Raw genomic sequence first — 18274 nt, 5'->3', positions numbered from 1 at the left:
ACTCGCCTGTGCAAGTCACTTTGTTGACCGCTGCTTCGCCGCCTCTGTATTCTTTTGAGTTGTTAGGGGAGCACAAGTTCGCTCCAATAAACGTGTTTCTCATTCAAGACAACTGCATCGTCCTTCTCTTCGCGACAATACGATGCTTTCGGTTTAAAAATGGCTGCCAATCCAGCTGTATGCTATTTTACACTGGTTCAGGACAAAACACCACAAACAAAACACCAACACCACGCAAACCTACCTAATGTGCAGTCATGAACAAATGAACCGCAATCACCAAAATATGAACTGGCACACACAAATAGCGCGATTTCTTTCCATGTAAGTGAACTTGATGCGTGGTTTAATTAGAGCAACAAAGATGAGAAATGTGGCTTTCCAAATATACCAATAGCAGGCCGTTATTGCGCTTCCAAACAAACCGTATTTTTCTATTTTGCGTGTTCTGGCTCATATTTTCGTGTTCGCATATCGCTTGTCCACGACTGTGCACGTTGATTCCCCTCCACTCACCAGGTAGAAAGGGCTTCGTTGGCTGGAAGACTCGGATGACGACGTAGCACCAGAGGACTTTACAGCGGCAACTACGGTTGTCTTTGCATTCACTGAAACAGAAGGCAGAAGGGAAAAAATCTCACAAAACAGAACAGGAGCCCCACTCGCCGTTCACAATGAAGCACAGCTTGCAGGTAACCACACGAGCGTCGCCTTCGCACACATCAATTCTGTCGAACACAATGATGTCTCAGCTTTACCAACAAAAACTTCGCACAGTACCAAGTCCCCATTCTACTTTGCTTCGAAAGCTTTGCACTGGGATACCCTAACTGGCACAAAATTAAAAGCCAATAATACCAAGATTAGGAGCTACTCATTGCCATCGCCTGAAATTCTGCCCCCTCTCGGCGGCGTTCCCAGCGTGCCTCTTCCCACCATTTCCACAGAGCTCCGCAGCAAAACAGGCGACGCTGCGTACCAGTTTTGGTGGTCCCTCCGGCGGTGGTCACCTGGCTGTTGACATTGAGGGGCGCCACTCGCACAACCGGCTGCGCACGAGAGATGGCCGAGACCAGAGTGGACGCAGAGCTGCCAGCAGCGGTGGTCACAACTCGTCCCATTTGGCTCAGCGCTGGAAGGAGAAGCAAGAGCAGCCCCCTTCCGTGTCACAACAGGCCACTCTTGGGAGCAAAGCCAGCACTGCTCTTTTGAAATACACGTCCGCAGCAGATGGGACAAACACACACTTTGTTATAGCTACTCCCGAAGTGGATGTTGGAAGTACAGTCTAATCCCGCTACAACAAAGTCCGCTTCAACGAAATTTCCGCTTCAACGAAATATTTCCATTTCCCCGTCAGCTAGCCATAGAAGTCAATGCAACAAAGTCCTCGCCACAACGAACCATTTGTCTGGCTTGCTTTCGCTTCAACGAAATTTTCGATGAATTGGGCTGGGTTTGAACAATTATTTTACAATAAAATAAGCATAGCACCAGCTATCTGCAACTTTTTAAACATTCAGGACGCTTAGTTTCACCGAAAACATGCGCGGTGCGCCCACACCGCCACCTAAAACAAAACAAAACAACAAAAAAAAACTCATAGGCGGACGCCATTGTTTGATGGTGATAACGATGTGGCTGGCCGTCTTTACATGAGGCACAGGCCCGGTTCGCCAAGCCGGAGCTACAGCCAATCTGTATCCAATTGAAATGGCACGAATGTGCTCCGCTGCTGGCGCGGCGCCGTCATGTATGCGTTGTGACTCGTGAGCAGCTGTCCTTGCCGTTTCCTTCTACCATTCTTCATAGCCAAGAGCAAAAATCATGTTTGCGTGTTTGGTCTTGAAGCCAAGTCATCCTATCTTAGTCGCGAGCACGCGGTCATGTTTAATGCAAGCACGTGCGTCTTGCCTGCCAAGGTCAGTAGCTACCGTGCCCTGTCAGAGGATAAGATAACGGCACTGCTCCTGCCACAAGCGAGAGGGGGCCTTCCGACGGCCTAGCAGCTATCTGCAAGTAATCAGCTCGGTGGGCACGCCTTGTTGAGCAGCAATACGTTTTGCGCCTGCATTTCTTCACCCCCCTCCGTAACCCGTTCTTTGCGTGCAGTGAACACAGATAACCATTGGTATGTTTGTTATCCGAATAAACATGACGTTATTGCGCGTCACTCCTTTTTCTAAACATTGTTTTTTTGCTGCCAATGATGCGGAAACATACGGGGCGGAAACATACGGGGCTATTTTTTGAGCCTTTCCGTGGTGTGTTGGAGCGGATTTCGCCTCAACGAATTTTCGCTTCAACGAAATTTTTCGCGCGTCCCGTCAATTTCGTTGTAGCGGGATTCCACTGTACCAACAAAAGCTAAATCAACAGAAAAATAAGTATACAAGGATTTGCTGAGCTTTAGCCTGTGCAGTGATCCTTTGGGAAGCATGGCACACTTCAAAACATCAATTTTCGCGATAAAGAAATTTCCATAAACCCCCGCAAGAAATGGTATATTTAAACATTATCACTATGCCATATCTTTTGCCATTTTTTTAGACAAGATATTTGAAATCTGTTTGCAGCTTTGTGATTGCCTGATTATAATACACCCGCACACCGATTTTACATGACGGCAACTTGAGCGGCGCTACCAGCAATCCTACTTTTAGCCAACTATCCTTGTAATGGAAAACGACACACGTCACACGGTAAAGATGGGATAGCATACTGTATTTACACTATTTACATCAAGCAACAAGTGGACTTTACAGCGGCAGGCAAGCAGGCAGAGCAAGGCTATGACAATGTCTCCCAGACGCCACTCGAAAAAGCCTTCTTCATCAACCTTGCATCAAACTTTTTTGGGCAAACTTTCACTCAGATTTGATAAAAACTTCTTGTCGAGTTCGTTGGTTCATGACTGCGGTAAAAAAGAATAGGGCACTAAGCAAATGCGGATGAAGGTAGGCGACAACGCCTGCATACATTCTTTGTTTCTGCCTTCGTCTCCGTCCGCTTGGCACCCCTATTCCTCGGAGCCAGACACGGGCCCACTCACCGGTAGTGGTCCTGACCACGGTGGTCTGACCAGCAGACGTGGCCAGCATGACAGCCTGGTGGGTCTGGGGCAGCGAGGTGACGGCCGTGGTGCCGTCCGGCTGCTGCTGCTGCTGGGCGGCCGGCGTCAGCAGCAGGTGCTGCCCGCTGGTGGTCTGCACAATGCGGCCGATGCCGAAGGGCACCGCCACTCGGGCAGGCCCCGCCCCACCGTGGGCCGACGGCTGGATCTGCAGCGTGATCGGGGAGCCCACCACCTGCGCCTGCTGCTGCTGCTGGTGGTGACCCCCTCCGCCCACTGCGAGGGAGAGGCAGCTCACCAATGCGCCCACCCGCTGAACGAGACACGAGAAAGAGAGAGAGAGAAATAGTACGCTCGGGCAAAAGACGGGTTCATTTTGTGGAATGAACCCCTAATCTTTCTGTGACGAGCTCAGGATCAACTTCCCTCGCATGCACCTGACGCCGTGTGTGTAGCCTTCGTTTTTTCAGTTGCTCAGAGGAATTTCCTTTAAGTGCGACATCTCTCAGGGCATGCGGGTGTTGTGCAGGTGGCTTTGCCTCAGTGCATGCAAAGTCTCGCACATGCTACAACATCAAAGAAGGATGCTCCTGTCAAGTCACGGGGAAGAGAGAGAGAGAGAGAGAGAGAAAGGGCACGCACGGACGTTGGGCTTCTGGTGCACCAGCTGCAGCATGTACTCGGGGCCTCCTCCTCCGCCCGCAGAGGACGGGGCCTGTCCGGCGGTGGCCACCACGGCAGTGGGGCTCGGCTGCACCCGGGGCTGCACCACGCCGCCCCCGCCCGGGGTGGACACCACCACCAGCCTCTGCTGCTGCTGCTGCGGGTGGTGGTGCCCAGAGGTGGAGGGGTGGCCCAGCACGCCCCCGTGGCGCATGGCAAACGTGGTGCCCGCAGGCAGCCCGCCACCCTGGCCGGGGGGACGCACCACCATGCCTGCTCCTCCGTGGTGGGCCCCGGCCGCTGCCACCAGCCGCTGGTGGTGGCCCGCCGCCACCATGGGCCCCGAGGCTGCCGCACGGGCCACCCCCGACTGCAGCAACAGAAACACGCATGCACTCAGCACCTTGCTCACGTGCCTACCCGAGCCAATCTTGCAGTGAGCAAGCAAGAGAGGTCAAACACCGCTCCCCACACAGCCCAAGGCAGGCATCTATTCCTAGGTTGGCCCCTCCAATAGGAGCAGATTTAGAGAACCCTGTTGACCCAATGGAAGGCAGTAAACCAGGACACCCTAACAGAAGGTTACACCCCAATAGTCGATGTGCGGCACCTTGCTGCCAGTGCAAATGAGCACGGTGCAAAAATCAGTCAGAATCCATCGATAGATAGAGTGTGAGCAGGATTTCATTTCAAAAAAAAAAAAGGAGGGACCCCTTAAAAAATGTGGACAGCATGGAAGCAGGGAAAAAGAGAAAACAAAAAAGCCTAACAATAAATTACTTCGAAAGTTAAAAATAAATGTGGGATGCCCTGCACATGGTCGACATGACTTTCCAACAGCTTTGTTTTTGCAAAATGGCTGCCCACTGTGACGAGAGCCAACATAGAAGCCATGTGAGGCTGGCGCGTAGCTCGCGACTAAAACTAATTATGACCTTTAGTCTCTATTTGATGATGTGCAACGTCGCCGCCCTTGTCTATTCCCCCCCCATGCACAGCTCGCACCACGGTGATGTGCGCTCTTTGTAGGATCTCACTAACGCAGCCCAGCCCAGTGACACAACGTGCTGCACAGGCTAGAATGAAGTTGCCTGCCCAGTTCTCCCGCTAACCATGAATCGCACCAGTGTCCAAGGCTCTAGGACGTAGCAAGCAGCATGGAACCGGCCACCCACCTGTGCCGAGGGGGCCGACGTGCGGATGTGCAGCCTGATCTTGCCGGGGGGGCACCTTGGCGGAGGGGGCGGGTGGCTTTCGATGCTTTCGACAAAGTGGCACGAGGTCTGGAACTTCTTGATGCGGTGTGCAGCAAACGCCGTCAGACACAGCTCCACATCGGCAAGCAGCAAGTTCAGGGCCGAGAGACTCACATGCTGCGTTCGAGGAGGAAAAAAGCCGCGCAAGATGTTGGCACGTGGCACCACCCTTCTTTCACTCCAAGCAATCTCTCCAGGAAAAACGCCACAAGGACATAGCTTCAGATCGAAACGGCCCATCCGCTAAGAGAGAATCAAACGCCAACAACAGCTGTTAGCGCTCCCTTGCAAGAACAGAAATTCGTGCTCCATTTCCATTTGCGCCCTCCCGTCTTGTTCCCTGCTCACGTACCACTTTAGGCACCTTTTTTTCTACCTCACGCTCGCACCTCCAATGTCATAACTTACAACAAGTTAGCACTTTGGGTTTTGCTTAATGTTTTACAATTATCCAAACAATGCACAGCAAAACTAGTTATAAAACTGTAGAAAAGACTTGTCAACTTTTTTATTGCGACATAGACTGGGGGTGCATCTTCACACATACATAAAGTGACGGAAGTGGAATTTGAAATTTCGGAGCAGGCCTCGGAGAATGCAAAGTGCCAATTTAGAGAGGCTATGCGAGCCTTTGGAGCAGATGATATACTACGCCGCTTGGAGTCCCTGATGCGATCCAAGGAGGTAGGAAATACTACGAACACACACATACTTCACAGCAATAACGAAAGAACATGACATTCGGGAGGAGGATGTGTTGCTCATTTGCTCACCTTGAACGGGTCGTATTTACAGATGTCATATACAAGGGATGCGGTATAATACACGAGCCCTTCCATGCGGAAGGGCGACACGATGGGTCTCGGCTCGAACATGTTGGGGTGATTGCACACTTTGCGGAGCTGCATCAGCACGTTTATGACGCTCATGAAGTTGCCAGTGGCTAGTGTCTCCTTCGTCCTGCACACGCAAGGGAAGAAGGAAAGAACACCACACCTTGAGTCTTCTTTTCGGGAGTGGGGGATGTTTTGAAAGTCTCAGCACTATTTTCAACAGTGAAAGTGGATTCATGTTACAATCCAAGGCCTATTAAACACGTTTACAGCATTTTTGCCCCTACCAACATGGATGGCTATAATACGAAACATTTATCGCTACATATCCCCTCCATTTCATTCCGTAAGTAACATTCACATCTTCCTAAAAAGGGAGTACCGTAGAATTGCATGGCACTTGCTCGAACAAAGAACCCGGCAGTAGTCACAAAACCTGCACTGGTTTTTACCCAACGCTGTACACGCAAAAATGTGACGCAACCCCTGCAGTACACTGGTGGCAGGAGACACTCACTTTGTCTGGGACATGAAGTCATCGTAGAGGAATCGCTGGCGCTTGGACAGCCGGCACAGCACCACGTGTTCGTACTTCTTGGGCAGCTGCTTCTCCACCTCGCACTTGAGCCTCCGCAGAAGGAACGGCCGCAGCACCTACGCACACGCACCACACCATGTAGCCACTGCACTCAAACTTGGGACACTGCTCACATAAATTAAGGCAACTGAATCGAGGTCAGGTAAGCGAACTTGGGACGATACATTGACAGCTCAAACAAATTTAAGAACCCCTTACGAGTGAACAAAGACAAATTTCAGGCCACGTTGAGTTGCTCTGCCCAACCCTGACAACAGGTCCTGCTTTCAGTTTCGGCTAAAGCTGCACTTGCGACACATTTCACTCTTCCCCAGACTCACCTTGTGCAGGCGCTTGATGAGGCTCTCGTTGTAGTCGCTGTTGCCCTCGATCATGCCGGAGACCGGGTTGGCGAACCACTCGCGGAACTCGCGGTGTGACTGGAACACGCTGGGCATGAGGAAGTGCATGAGGGACCACAGCTCCATGAGGCTGTTCTGCAGCGGGGTGCCCGTCAGCAGCAGCCGCCGCGAGCTCTGGAAGTTCAGCAGCATCTGCCAGCGCTGCGACTTGAAGTTTTTGATGTGCTGCGCCTCGTCCAGGATCAGGTACTTCCACTTCTTGCGCCGGAACGCCTGGTGGTCCTGCACCACCAGCTTGTACGACGTGATGCACACGTGGAACGCGTTCGGCTTCGTCCAGCCCTGCGAAGGGGATTTGGGTGATTCTTCAATTACGAGCTCCGCGAGGGCTACGCAACTGCATTATAGCGTTTTTCTCGGGGTGCAACATGGGGTGCGGGTGACACCCAACGGCAGGCTAATAAACGCGTGAAAATACGCTAGTTGCAGCTACCTAGCACGGACTTTCCGTCGTACCTCGCCCCAGAATCGACCAACGTACCTGCCGCTTCTGCTTGCGCTCCTTGGGCACTCCGTAGTAGGTGAGGATCTTGAAGGCCGGGCACCACTTCTTGAACTCCATCTCCCAATTGAGCATCACACTGGTGGGCACCACAATCAGGTGCGGGCCCCAGATCCCTGCACGAGAAACACAACACCTCTCTGAGAGATGACGCCACCGACGTCTTGCTCGCAAACACTCACGAGCCTCCATATAACGCAGCAGTGCTTCCTGGAAGAAACCAGGCTTTCATTACATTTTTATATCCAGGTTTCGGTCTTTCAGTGAAAGTGGCTTCTTAATAAGGGGGCATTTCTTGGGTTACCGCGAGTCATTCGGACACATTTTTCGCTAAGTTCTCGTTCGTATTTCGTTTTCATTTTTTTTACCCATGATAGTCAAAGATGATAATGCAAGGTAAAACAGAAAATTGACATTTGCGATTTCTTCTACCCACCTGTTCCCTTAATTTTTAAAATCCTGCTTGTTGCTCTACATTGAAGGAATACATGTTCACTCAAAATTTCAATGAGAAACAACCTGGAAAATGTGAGCCGGAAGGGCATTCTAGGTCGCTGCATTATATGCTAAACCAACAGTTTTAGCAAACAGTAGAAAAAACTTCCTCGGCCTACTGCTCACCCTTGTCGCAGGCCATGTGCGCCAGCAGCGAGATTGTCTGGATGGTCTTGCCCAGGCCCATCTCGTCAGCCAGGATGCCATTGAGCTTCTTGTCGTGCATAGTTACGAGCCAGTCGAGGCCAATGTGCTGGTACTCCCGCAGGCTGTGCTTCAACAGCCACGGCACCTTGGTCTGGACCTGTCACGAAAGAACAACACGCAGGGTGTGCTGCTTCAGCGCTGATGCTACCTCGAAAAGCTTCTCAGGAGAATGCGGGGGCAGGGGGACTTCACTTCTGATGATGATGATGGATTTTCATCGCGCAAGGCCAAGTGGGTCAAAAAGTGCCAAATCAGTGGTTATGTATGAGGGGTGAAGATTACTTCCCTACTGATCTGATCACAACCTTTACAACATACAACCAGAAATGTGCAACAGGGCATGGTCTTGAAATGTCCTTTCCTTCAGACATCACGAGATGTACCGTATTTATTCGAATATAAGGCGAGGTTTTTTTCCGAAAACCGTGGCCTCAAAGTCTACCCTCGCTTTATATTCGAGGGCGGGCTCCGAGATCAGCAACGGCGCGTCACGGGAAGTCATAAAAAGTGAAAAACAGCCAGCAAAAATCCAGTATGTTTCAACCCACAAGCCGAGTTCAAAACCGCAGCCATATTTCTTTCTCTATGCCGCAGCCAGTTTTCCACGTGCGCTTCGCCGCTTGCATGTGCTTGTCTTTTGTGTTCCCTCGCTGGTGTGCGTGTAGCGGCCGCCTCCTGTGACCTTTGCTAGAGTGTACTCTACCTTCGTTCGGCGAGGCATTTGACTGGATTACCTACGGGAACCTTTCCGTTGTGACTAGTGATCAAGGCAAGTCGTCGTCGTCATTACGATGCGGCATTCAAGAGAAATGTGATTACCGATGCCGAAGCTTTGGGCAACTGCGCTGCAGGTCGGAAGTACGGCGTCCCAGAAAACAACGTGCATCGTTGGAGAAAAGAGAAGGGGGCCCTCTTTGCCTCCGCTGCGACGCAGAAAGCTTTCTGAGGATCGCGCAAGGGTGTGTTTCCCGAAGTAGAGGCTAGTTTGAATTCGTCACACAAACCAGGACACGTGACTTGACTGTGACAACAGAAATGCTACAGATGAAGACCCGAGAGTTCGCAAAAGATCGCGGCATCTCCGGGTTGCAGTTTAAGGGGGGACACGGCTCTTAGACTCGGAAAATCGGCCCAAAAATCAAGTTTTCAGTTGCCCCATTTTCGCGTTTCAAACACCCTTCTGCACCTACGCGCGAAGTTTCATTCGAATGCATGAAGTATTCGCTGAGTTATAGCGATTTAAAAATGCAATATCGCACCCACAGCTCTTTAAATTGAGGTCAATTTGCAGCCAACTTCGGCCGCCCGGATCTCGGAAACTACGCGCTTCACCACGACTTTGTTGGTCTCGTTCAAAAGAGCGCGTTTTCACATTTTTTTTACCGCGCAAAATGCAAGCCTAACCCGTCCCTAGCACGAACAAAACAAACGCAAAAATAGGAGCGAGCGCGAGCGGCTATTGGCCGGTTTTTGCACGTGACCAAAATGGCGCCTTCTGGTTGGCTCCCGGGAACTTGCTTTGAAAAACTGACCGCTGGTGTAGCCATCTTGTTTGGGAGCCGACCACGCTAACCACGCCGAGGTGATCATGCCGGGGGGTGCTAAAAAGTAGGGGTGTGTGAATATCAAATTTTTCGAATTCGAATCGAATACGAATATCTAGCTTCAAATATCGAATCGAATATCGAATAATTAAGGGCGAATGTGGCTTTCGAAATCAACGACTTGATTTCTTTGTGAATATCGATGAAAAGTTGCACAGCAACCGGAAATGCTTTTTTGGTAACAACATAAAAATTTCAGTCATATTTTGAAAACTTCTTTATTTATAAAATTTTCTTTCAGTCCACTTTGTACCGAGCTTGAGTGGCCTATAAACCATGATAGAAAGCTTGTTCAAAACACTTTGCACTTCCAAATGAATGGACGAGGTCTTGACAGTCTTAGATTTTTTATTAGAACACAACTTTTTTTTAGTTTTTTTGTTTTTTAGAGGTGAATGTACATACAACAGGCATATAGACAATGCATGACCATTTGAATTAAAAATTCACCAAAAGTAAACCTGAAAAACCAAGAGTGTCACAACCTGAACTGTTGATCAAGGAATGAAACTCAAAAAACGGAATCAAAAATACACCTACAGGTCACAAAGAAATCACTAAAACAAGAGGCGTAGGTAGCAAAAAAAAAACTTTTGAGAAAACGGATTCCGAAGTTGAAAAATAAATTTCATTCATCAAAAGTCGCCAGGGTTGTAGCCTTTCATAATCTTTTAAACACGGGGCTTTTGGAATGCCTTGCCTTAAAATTGGAGTGCCTTTTGCACCCTTTTTTTTCCATAAAACATCAATTGCAGCTTCTCTGTGAAGCGTACACAGCCCAGTTTGCGGGCCAAGGGGGGGAGACGGCTTGAAATGCAAAGTAGGTTAGCTGGTTGCTTGTACTGCACTGCAAAACTTCCCTCTGCAGTGACCATGGCAAGAAATTAAGAACTCTTTTCTTTTCCTTCAATTTGAAAACTGAGCTTTGACTTCTTTTATGCTTCATATCATTGCCTGGAGCAGCAGCTTACGTGCAGGCGTTCAGTGCCAAAAGTTTACATACCACAAGGGTACACATGAGCTACTTTGAAGCTTGGTATAATATTTTTCATAACTCCAGCTTCAATATTTGGACATTTTTTGGTACTCTTAAAATTGAGGGCATCCAATATTCCTCGCAGCACAGCCACTATGCACTGAACTATAGATGTGTGCATTGGTATTATAATTTCCCTAAAAAATAAATAAAACCAATTTTTTAAATTCAACTACTGTAAGGTACATTTTTAACGCTGTCAACACGTTCTTATTCCTAACTCAGACCTGTTTTCATGATTACTCGAAGTGCGCGGGAAACGTTGCGCAAGAAAGCGATATGGCTCACCCTCATCGCGGCGCTCGTACACCGGAACATGTCATCCTTTGTTTACCCCTGAGATGGCCCGTCAGGTCGCTCTTACGATTAAATCTAAAATCACAGGCATTAATTACAACTACTGGAGTTCAATCGTACCAGGTTGCGTAGTCAGGTGATGCTCCAACGCGCAGCGGCTAAGCCGTGCGTGCCGAAGCTTTTGGCACGTCGCCCGTTTCTTTCCCAAGGCTAGCGAGACTACTGCCAAGCTTAGCAATAACTAAGCGTGTAAGCATCGCAAATAAGGCGAAAAGTTCACTGTGCGAACCGCTATCACAAGCGCGCACACCGCGTTTCCCCCTCCAGGGTAAAGTCTCGCGCCCTACGAAAAGCGTTGGGTGACCGATCCGCCTTTCCAGCCGCGCAACTTCCCGTAATATGGCTTGTGATCTCAGGCATTCCCATCGCAATAATGTCTCTGTTGAATACCAACGCAGATACCATGATTGAACAGAAACTTGGCCAAGCGAAGCGGTGCAAATGAACTCAGAAACGCGCATTACGCAATTTAGGTGGCCGCCATCTTGAAATGCCGCAGCGACGCCCAATCAGGAGGGCCGTTTCCACGCGCGCAGTCAGAAAGGCCAACCGCGCTTCAGCATCTATATCTCACTTCGTTTGTGCGCCTTTATTTTTCTGCCATTCGTGTGTTTGTGAATGAACGAAGATAAAAGAGACGGTAAGGATCGGAAAGAGGATCGCTCGGCCGATCCAATGGTACCAAAATGGCCGCGCTCGGTGGCACCGTTGCGGAGATACAGCGCTCCGAGAATTGCCGTTTTTTCGCACATTTGCCCTGACTATTTGCCACCGCCCATTTGCGCTGACATTGTGCCACAAATTTGCGACGGTTTTCGTAAGTTGAAAGACGCGTCCCGCCTTAAACTATTCAACCAAAATATTCGATAATAGCCGATTATTCGAACCCGTTCGAATATTCGAAACAATTCGAATACATAGTTTTCGAAGCTAATACGAATATATCCTATTTATTATTCGAGTAATATTCGAAATTTTCGAATATTCGCACACCCCTACTAAAAAGTTCCGCTCTCTGCACCGATACGGCAAGAAGCGAGCAAAACCCAAGAAACACAATACCGACGTGACCTTGGCGCTTCCTACGCCTTATCAGCAACCAGCCGCCGATGCTGACAGCGTCTCGGCCGACGGAGCTCCACCGACTCAACTCGAGGACAGCGGGCCGATTTGCGCGAACTCCGGTCGCGTAAGAATGGACTCGCGACCAGTGACGACCAGTGACATTGCCCAAGCAAGTGCGCGTGAGAAGGCTATTCTTGATAGGCTCGAGTCCACGCCGGACTTACGCGAAAGACTGCGCCTTTCACGGAGCCCGCTGGTGCCTCCGCAACGTCGGCCACAGACGAGGCGCCTTCGTACGGAATTGTGCACATGGCCCTTCTAAACACACTGTTCGACGCCTTGAGTTGCAAGACATGCGACGGACGTGTAGAATTGGTGAGTGGCGAGCGTAATTATGGCCTTGCCACGAAGCTGTCTGTGCGGTGTGTGAACTGCGGCGAGATCGCGGCAGAGTGGAGCTCGCCGAGGGTTGACAGAGGAAAGACGTGCAACCCTTTTGAGGTGAACCTGCTAGCTGGTCGTGCAATGATATCGACCGGGAATGGCCAAACAGCGATGAACGACATCTTTGCCACAATGGGGTTATCCCGCCGGGGACTGCACAACAAGACGTTTCAGCGGCATCTGAAAAAGACTTTTTCAGCCTGCTGCCACCCGTGCAGCCGAGGCCACAATGACTCAGTGCGCCCAAGAAGTGGCGGCAGTGTACGATGACTTGTGTTTTGGACACAAGGGAAACATTGCCATGTGCTACGATGGCACGTGGATGACGCGGGGGCATTCTTCGCACGTAGGTGTCGGCACTGTGGTGGAACTGTTCACTGGCTATGTGCTGGACTATGTTGTTCTTTCAAACTTTTGTTTGGGCTGTGAAAATGGCCCCAAGCCCGGCAGTGAGGACTATGACAAATGGAAGTCCAGCCACCAATGCCAAAAAAACACCTCTTCCAAAGCAGGCCAAATGGAGGTGGAGGCTGGGAAAATGCTGTTCGAAAGGTCCCTGTAGAAACGAAATTTGCGGTACACCACCGTCGTCTGTGATGGTGACAGCCGTACCTGCAATGCTGTTCGGGATGCAAAAGTGTACGGCTATGTCGAAGTGCAGAAGGAGGACTGCATAAACCATGTGCAGAAGCGCATGCGGACGGCGGCACGCAACTTGTTGAAAACACACAGAGGTGCAGGCAAGCGAAGCCTTGGTGGCCGGGGGAGGCTAACAGCTGACCTTATTGACAAGCTAGCCCTGTACTATGGTCGAGCACTGAAGTCACACGTGGGTGACGTAGATGCCATGCACCGGGCAGTGATGGCTACATACTATCACGTTACATCCACTGATGGCAGCCCCAACCACACTTTCTGCCCCACAGGTGAGCAGTCTTGGTGCCGTCACAATGCCGCAACAGCTAAAGGAGAGCCGCAGCCTAAGCACAACTACAACCTGCCAAGTGACGTGGCTGAAGCACTTTTGCCTGTTTACAAGCACCTGTCAGAGAAGAGCCTGCTGCAGAGGTGTGTGCGGGGGAAGACCCAGAACTCGAATGAGAGCTTCCACTCGGTGATTTGGAGTCTGATCAGCAAGGACCAGCACTCGTCGCTGTTTGCCGTTGAAGCCGCTGTTGCCGAAGCTGTGCTGCGCTTCAACACTGGCAACAAGCACGCGGCTACAGCAATCTTGGGAGAGATGAACATGAATGCTATGGTCACTAATTCCAAGAGAGCACAAGAAAAGGACTTGCGTCGCAGCACGGGTTCTGCTAAGAAGCGGGCAGCTTCCCTTGGGCTTGCCAACATCGTGAGGAGAAGGCACCGTGGCGGGATGCACGCCGACTACGCTCCAGGGGCTTTTTAGTTGCACTTGAACTTTTCCTCTATCTTCTTGAGACCGTGACACTCACAGCCCCATGTCCGGATGTGCACAGTCTGTGCTCCCGAGTTTGTCAAACTTCCAAAGTTTCAAGTTTTTTTTTTTTTTTTTTTGCCAAGATATACTGTGAGACTGTGACCCTCACAGACCCATGACAGGATGCACACTGCCCATGCTCCTGGGGTTTTTTTTAGTCACACTTCAAAAGTTTCATGTTTGTTTCCTTCGGTGAAATATACTGTGAAACTGGTTCTCGCAGCCCCATATTTTCATGTTGTAGCTAATACAGGAGTTAAAATCTCTTGCCCTACAAGGTAGCAATTATCATAATTCTTTTTTATGAGGGACTTAAAGTCTCTACAAGCGCAACAGGACCAAGATAAAGTGGTTAGCTTTATACAATAAACTCCACAAAAAAATCTGTCGGAAATGCCAAATTACGCATTACATTTCAAATGTAACATGCAATAACTTTTGTTCAGGTTGGTGGAGACCATTTATTCTTGTTTTGTTTCACTCCCTGATCACAACTGATCATTTTGATATGCAAGATGTGTGTGTAAACTCCTTGGAAAAGTTCTGAAACGTTTTTCCTCGTTTTCTCAAAACTGCAATTTTCATGATAGTGCGATTTTGGAGGGTCGATATCTTTGGTGCTACTGGTGCTATTGCCATAATTCTTTTTTTACTAGAAAGATACACTTTTGGAGAGTGCAATCAGGCTAAATTATGCATAATTATTAGTTTTAAAAAATTAGAAAAGTGGCGATTTATTTTTGATCCAAACAAGCATTTTCACACGCAAAAGTTTGACTTGCTGTAACTCTGGTTCAAATTGACCTAGAACACTCATTCTTCCTTTTTGCACTCTTTGATCACTCTAGATTAGTTCTATATGGTAATTTTCTTTATACTTTATTTTGTTTAGGAAATAACTCTCCTCCAAACAAAGAACATAAATTTGCTAATATCTTGAAAAATTCATATTCCAGGACAAAATAGATAACATATTTAGAATCAGCATGTTGAAATACATAAACCATGCAATTTATATGCAAATCGGTCCATAAATAAAAAAAGAAGTTCTAAGAGGGGTGTCCCCCCTTAAAGGGACACTGAAGTGATTTGTAAACATTGCGGGATTACTAGCGCAAATTTAGTTCGGAGTCCGTAGGCATTGTTTCGACCACTCTGGCCGCGTTTACGCGAATTTATTTAGTAGAAAAATCAATTCGAAAATGCTGTCCTCCTCTCTTTACGCTCGCCCATTTTCTGTGGCGTTTTCATGTGACGTCAGCAGGAGATGAGCTGGAAAATGGCTGCGCTACTGCACGGTTCGCCGACCAGCCGACCTACCGATCGAGTCAGTCGGCCCAGCGTTTTGTCCGCCGGCCGCCGACGGGTCGTCGCTATTCGCTCGCTCAATTGAAACTAAGCCACAACACCTTTGTGAATGAAAGAATGTGCCTTTCCTTACTTTGTTAGTTTGTACACTGTGTCAAACTCAGAGTCCGGGTCGCTCCACACAAGCGCTGCACAAGTGCACATGCGACGCTTCGCTGACTTTACGCTAGTAGGAAAATCTAAGGCCAATTGAAGGCGGGAGAAGAGTCAGCGAAGTCAATATAGGTACTAAGAACATAAAATCACCTGAAACTTTTACCATACAGCGCAAAACTAGGGAGCAGGAAGCACTTTTTGCGCTGGGTAAACAAGCACAGCGGTCAGCAGCACGACCGCACATCTGCGAACGCTTTTCCGTCAAAGAAATGCAATTGCTAGACGTGAGATATTGTGGAAGTTTGGTGGACACTTACTGCAGGAGTGATTTACAACAAATAGTCACATAAAGTACTTAAAATGCTTAAAATAAATAAAAGTGTAAACTGGTCATACATTATAAACCTTATATATCCAAACCGGCCAGCGCCGGCTCGTGGCCTAGCGGTCTGAGGCGCTGGAATTTGTTTTGAAAGTCACAAGTTCGAATCCCCGAGGGTACATGTATTTTTTTTTTGTAAGTTGATTTTTTCGTATGCGGCCGATGTTTTCTGAACTGAGTTCACCATTTTTGGGCCGTAACGTCCACTGCTCCACGAGCGAGATCGCAGAACGCGCGCATACTGACAATGACGCGCTAGCGAGTTCTCGTTGGCCTGCTGTTGCCACAAGCACCGACTGCTTGCGGGCAGTGGGCCCAGGCCTGAATCAGCACACCCTTGGCCTGGTGCGAACTAGCTTTTTACGAACAGACATGAGTGAGGCAAGCTCCGAATATGCGGGAAAAGCGCATGGCATTTGAGAGTCTGCGGTGACGCGGAGGGCGTTCATCCACTGTGTAGGCCTCGTCTAGTGATTTCTACGATTCCAAGCCGCCCTGGGAGGTTTATCTTAGACATTTGACAGCCGTCAACATGGCAGAAGTGCGGTACGGCGATAATTGAGAAATCGAGAATGCCCATCCAACAACGCCTTTAGATGTCAAGCATGTTGTTTTACAGAACCGAAACCGAAACTTTTGATTGCTAACCTTGGGCATCGTCCAATCACGGTGCCCCCCCCTCCTGACGTCACAGCATTTATTTGGTGCGGCCGCCGCAAACCGCGCATAGTAGTTTTTCTTCTTTCGCGCTTTGTAAAATAATTACCGATTTGTCAACCGGATAAACGATGAATAGTGTGTTAATTTGAGCCAGTCTACACAGTGCAAGCAAAAACGGGAGCTTGACAAATTCACTTCAGTGTCCCTTTAAGGCCAGCCGAGGCTGGGTGCAGAAATATATGAAGAGAGCCGGGTTCTCACTTAGAAGGCGGACTTCTATTACGCAAAAGCTTATCCTGACTACGAAGAAAAGCCGCTTTCTTTTCAGCACTACGTCATCGGACTGCGAAGAGAGCGCAACTTCCTCCTCGGCCAGATCGAGAACGCGGACGAGACCCCGATATTTTTTTACATGCCGTCGACGCAAACGGTACACACGAAAGGTGATCGCCAAGTGCGCATACGTACCGCAGGGTGCGAAAAAGTGCGGATCACCGTAATGTTAGCGCGCACCGCCGACGGGCACAAGCTGCCGCCTTACGTGGTGCTGAAGAGGAAAACGATGCCTAAAAATGAAAATTTTCCTAAGGGTGTGCACTTCCGCTGCCAAGAAAAAGGCTGGATGACTGAGGAACTCGTCATTGACTGGATTACAACTGTGTGGTGCCGGCGCCCCGGGGCACTGTTGGCTCGCCAATCGATGCTCGTCCTTGACGCTTTTCGGGGACATCTGACCGAGGGGGACAAGAAAAAGCTACAGGAAGAAGCCACCGATCTGGTTGTCATCCCCGGAGGCATGACGAGCCAACTGCAGCTACTGGACGTGTGTCTTAACAAGCCTTTTAAGGACCTTGTAAGACGCCTCCGACGAAACGGCCTTGACACCGTCGGGCCGTTTGAAGCGTGCATCTCCGTCGGTAGTGGCTCGTTGGATAGCCGACGCTTGAGCAGCTATACCTGACTCTATGGTGGCAGCTTCTTTCAAGAAGTGCTGCATTTCCAACTCGCTGGACGGCACTGACGACAGCGAAGTTTGGGAGTGCACCAGTGACAAAGACAGCAGTGATGCTCCAGATGATGACAGCTCGTGATTATGTGGTATCGCGGCTGAATTTCGCGAACTTCAAAGGCAGGAATTTGAATAAAGTTCCTTGCAGGATCTCCCGCCTTATATTAGTGTGCAAACTTTTTTTCCTTTTCTTCGGTCCTTCAACTCCCCCCTCGCCTTATAATCGTGACCGCCTTATATTTGAACAAATACGGTCAATGTGCGGGTTTGTACTGAGCATTGAGTGACTTTTTTTGACAACCAATTCACCCACCCAACAGGCCAATAGATAGACATGCTACTCAAAAAAGCATTAATACAAACCAGTATCTCCTATAAGGCCAGCAGTGAATATACTAGTAAAAATGGTAAGCAGCAGGTAATGATGGCAGTAACAACATGCAATTATGTGTGTATGTATGGGTGGACAGGCAAACCTCATTGACTCAAAATGCCCCAACAGCTCAAAATGCCCCAAAGTATGCATGCCCGTGCTGTAGATGCAAGTCCACCAACTGCCCCCCCCCCCCTGAAGGGGAGGACTCGTACCTGTGTGGTGGAGAGGGTGTTCCCTTTGGGCTGGAAGCTTTGGGCAGTGGCAGCGATGTCGGTGATCTCTTTGGTAGGGCCCTTGCCTGCATCCTCAGTCGTGGTTTCTACCTGCGACAACACACACACACACCCCCGCTGAGAGAGGATCACCAAGCGAGTGAGGCTGCTGCAACAG

The 18274-nt window shown here is 49.3% G+C and overlaps 1 protein-coding gene and 1 pseudogene across 5 annotated transcripts in view; one reads left to right on the top strand and one right to left on the bottom strand.

Moving 5' to 3' along the window:
- Window positions 1–18274, bottom strand: part of Dom (domino helicase) — a 104689-nt gene that overhangs the window by 46735 nt on the left and 39680 nt on the right. For all 5 annotated transcript variants that reach the window (XM_077676213.1, XM_077676214.1, XM_077676218.1 and 2 more), the window contains exons 10-20: window positions 18097–18207; window positions 7948–8125; window positions 7306–7442; window positions 6744–7106; window positions 6343–6479; window positions 5766–5952; window positions 4912–5109; window positions 3716–4106; window positions 3053–3349; window positions 980–1132; window positions 517–608 (exon numbers count right to left, since the gene is read on the bottom strand). In XM_077676213.1, the coding sequence (XP_077532339.1) occupies window positions 517–608; window positions 980–1132; window positions 3053–3349; window positions 3716–4106; window positions 4912–5109; window positions 5766–5952; window positions 6343–6479; window positions 6744–7106; window positions 7306–7442; window positions 7948–8125; window positions 18097–18207 (2244 nt within the window). The remainder of the gene's footprint in view (window positions 1–516; window positions 609–979; window positions 1133–3052; window positions 3350–3715; window positions 4107–4911; window positions 5110–5765; window positions 5953–6342; window positions 6480–6743; window positions 7107–7305; window positions 7443–7947; window positions 8126–18096; window positions 18208–18274) is intronic.
- LOC144144722 (uncharacterized) lies at window positions 12400–13942 on the top strand (annotated as a pseudogene).

This window comes from Haemaphysalis longicornis, unplaced genomic scaffold (assembly GCF_048455015.1).
Source record: "Haemaphysalis longicornis isolate Haplotype H1 unplaced genomic scaffold, Haemaphysalis longicornis Haplotype H1 scaffold_7, whole genome shotgun sequence".
NCBI lineage: Eukaryota > Metazoa > Arthropoda > Arachnida > Ixodida > Ixodidae > Haemaphysalis > Haemaphysalis longicornis.
This window is presented reverse-complemented; position numbering and strand designations above follow the sequence as displayed.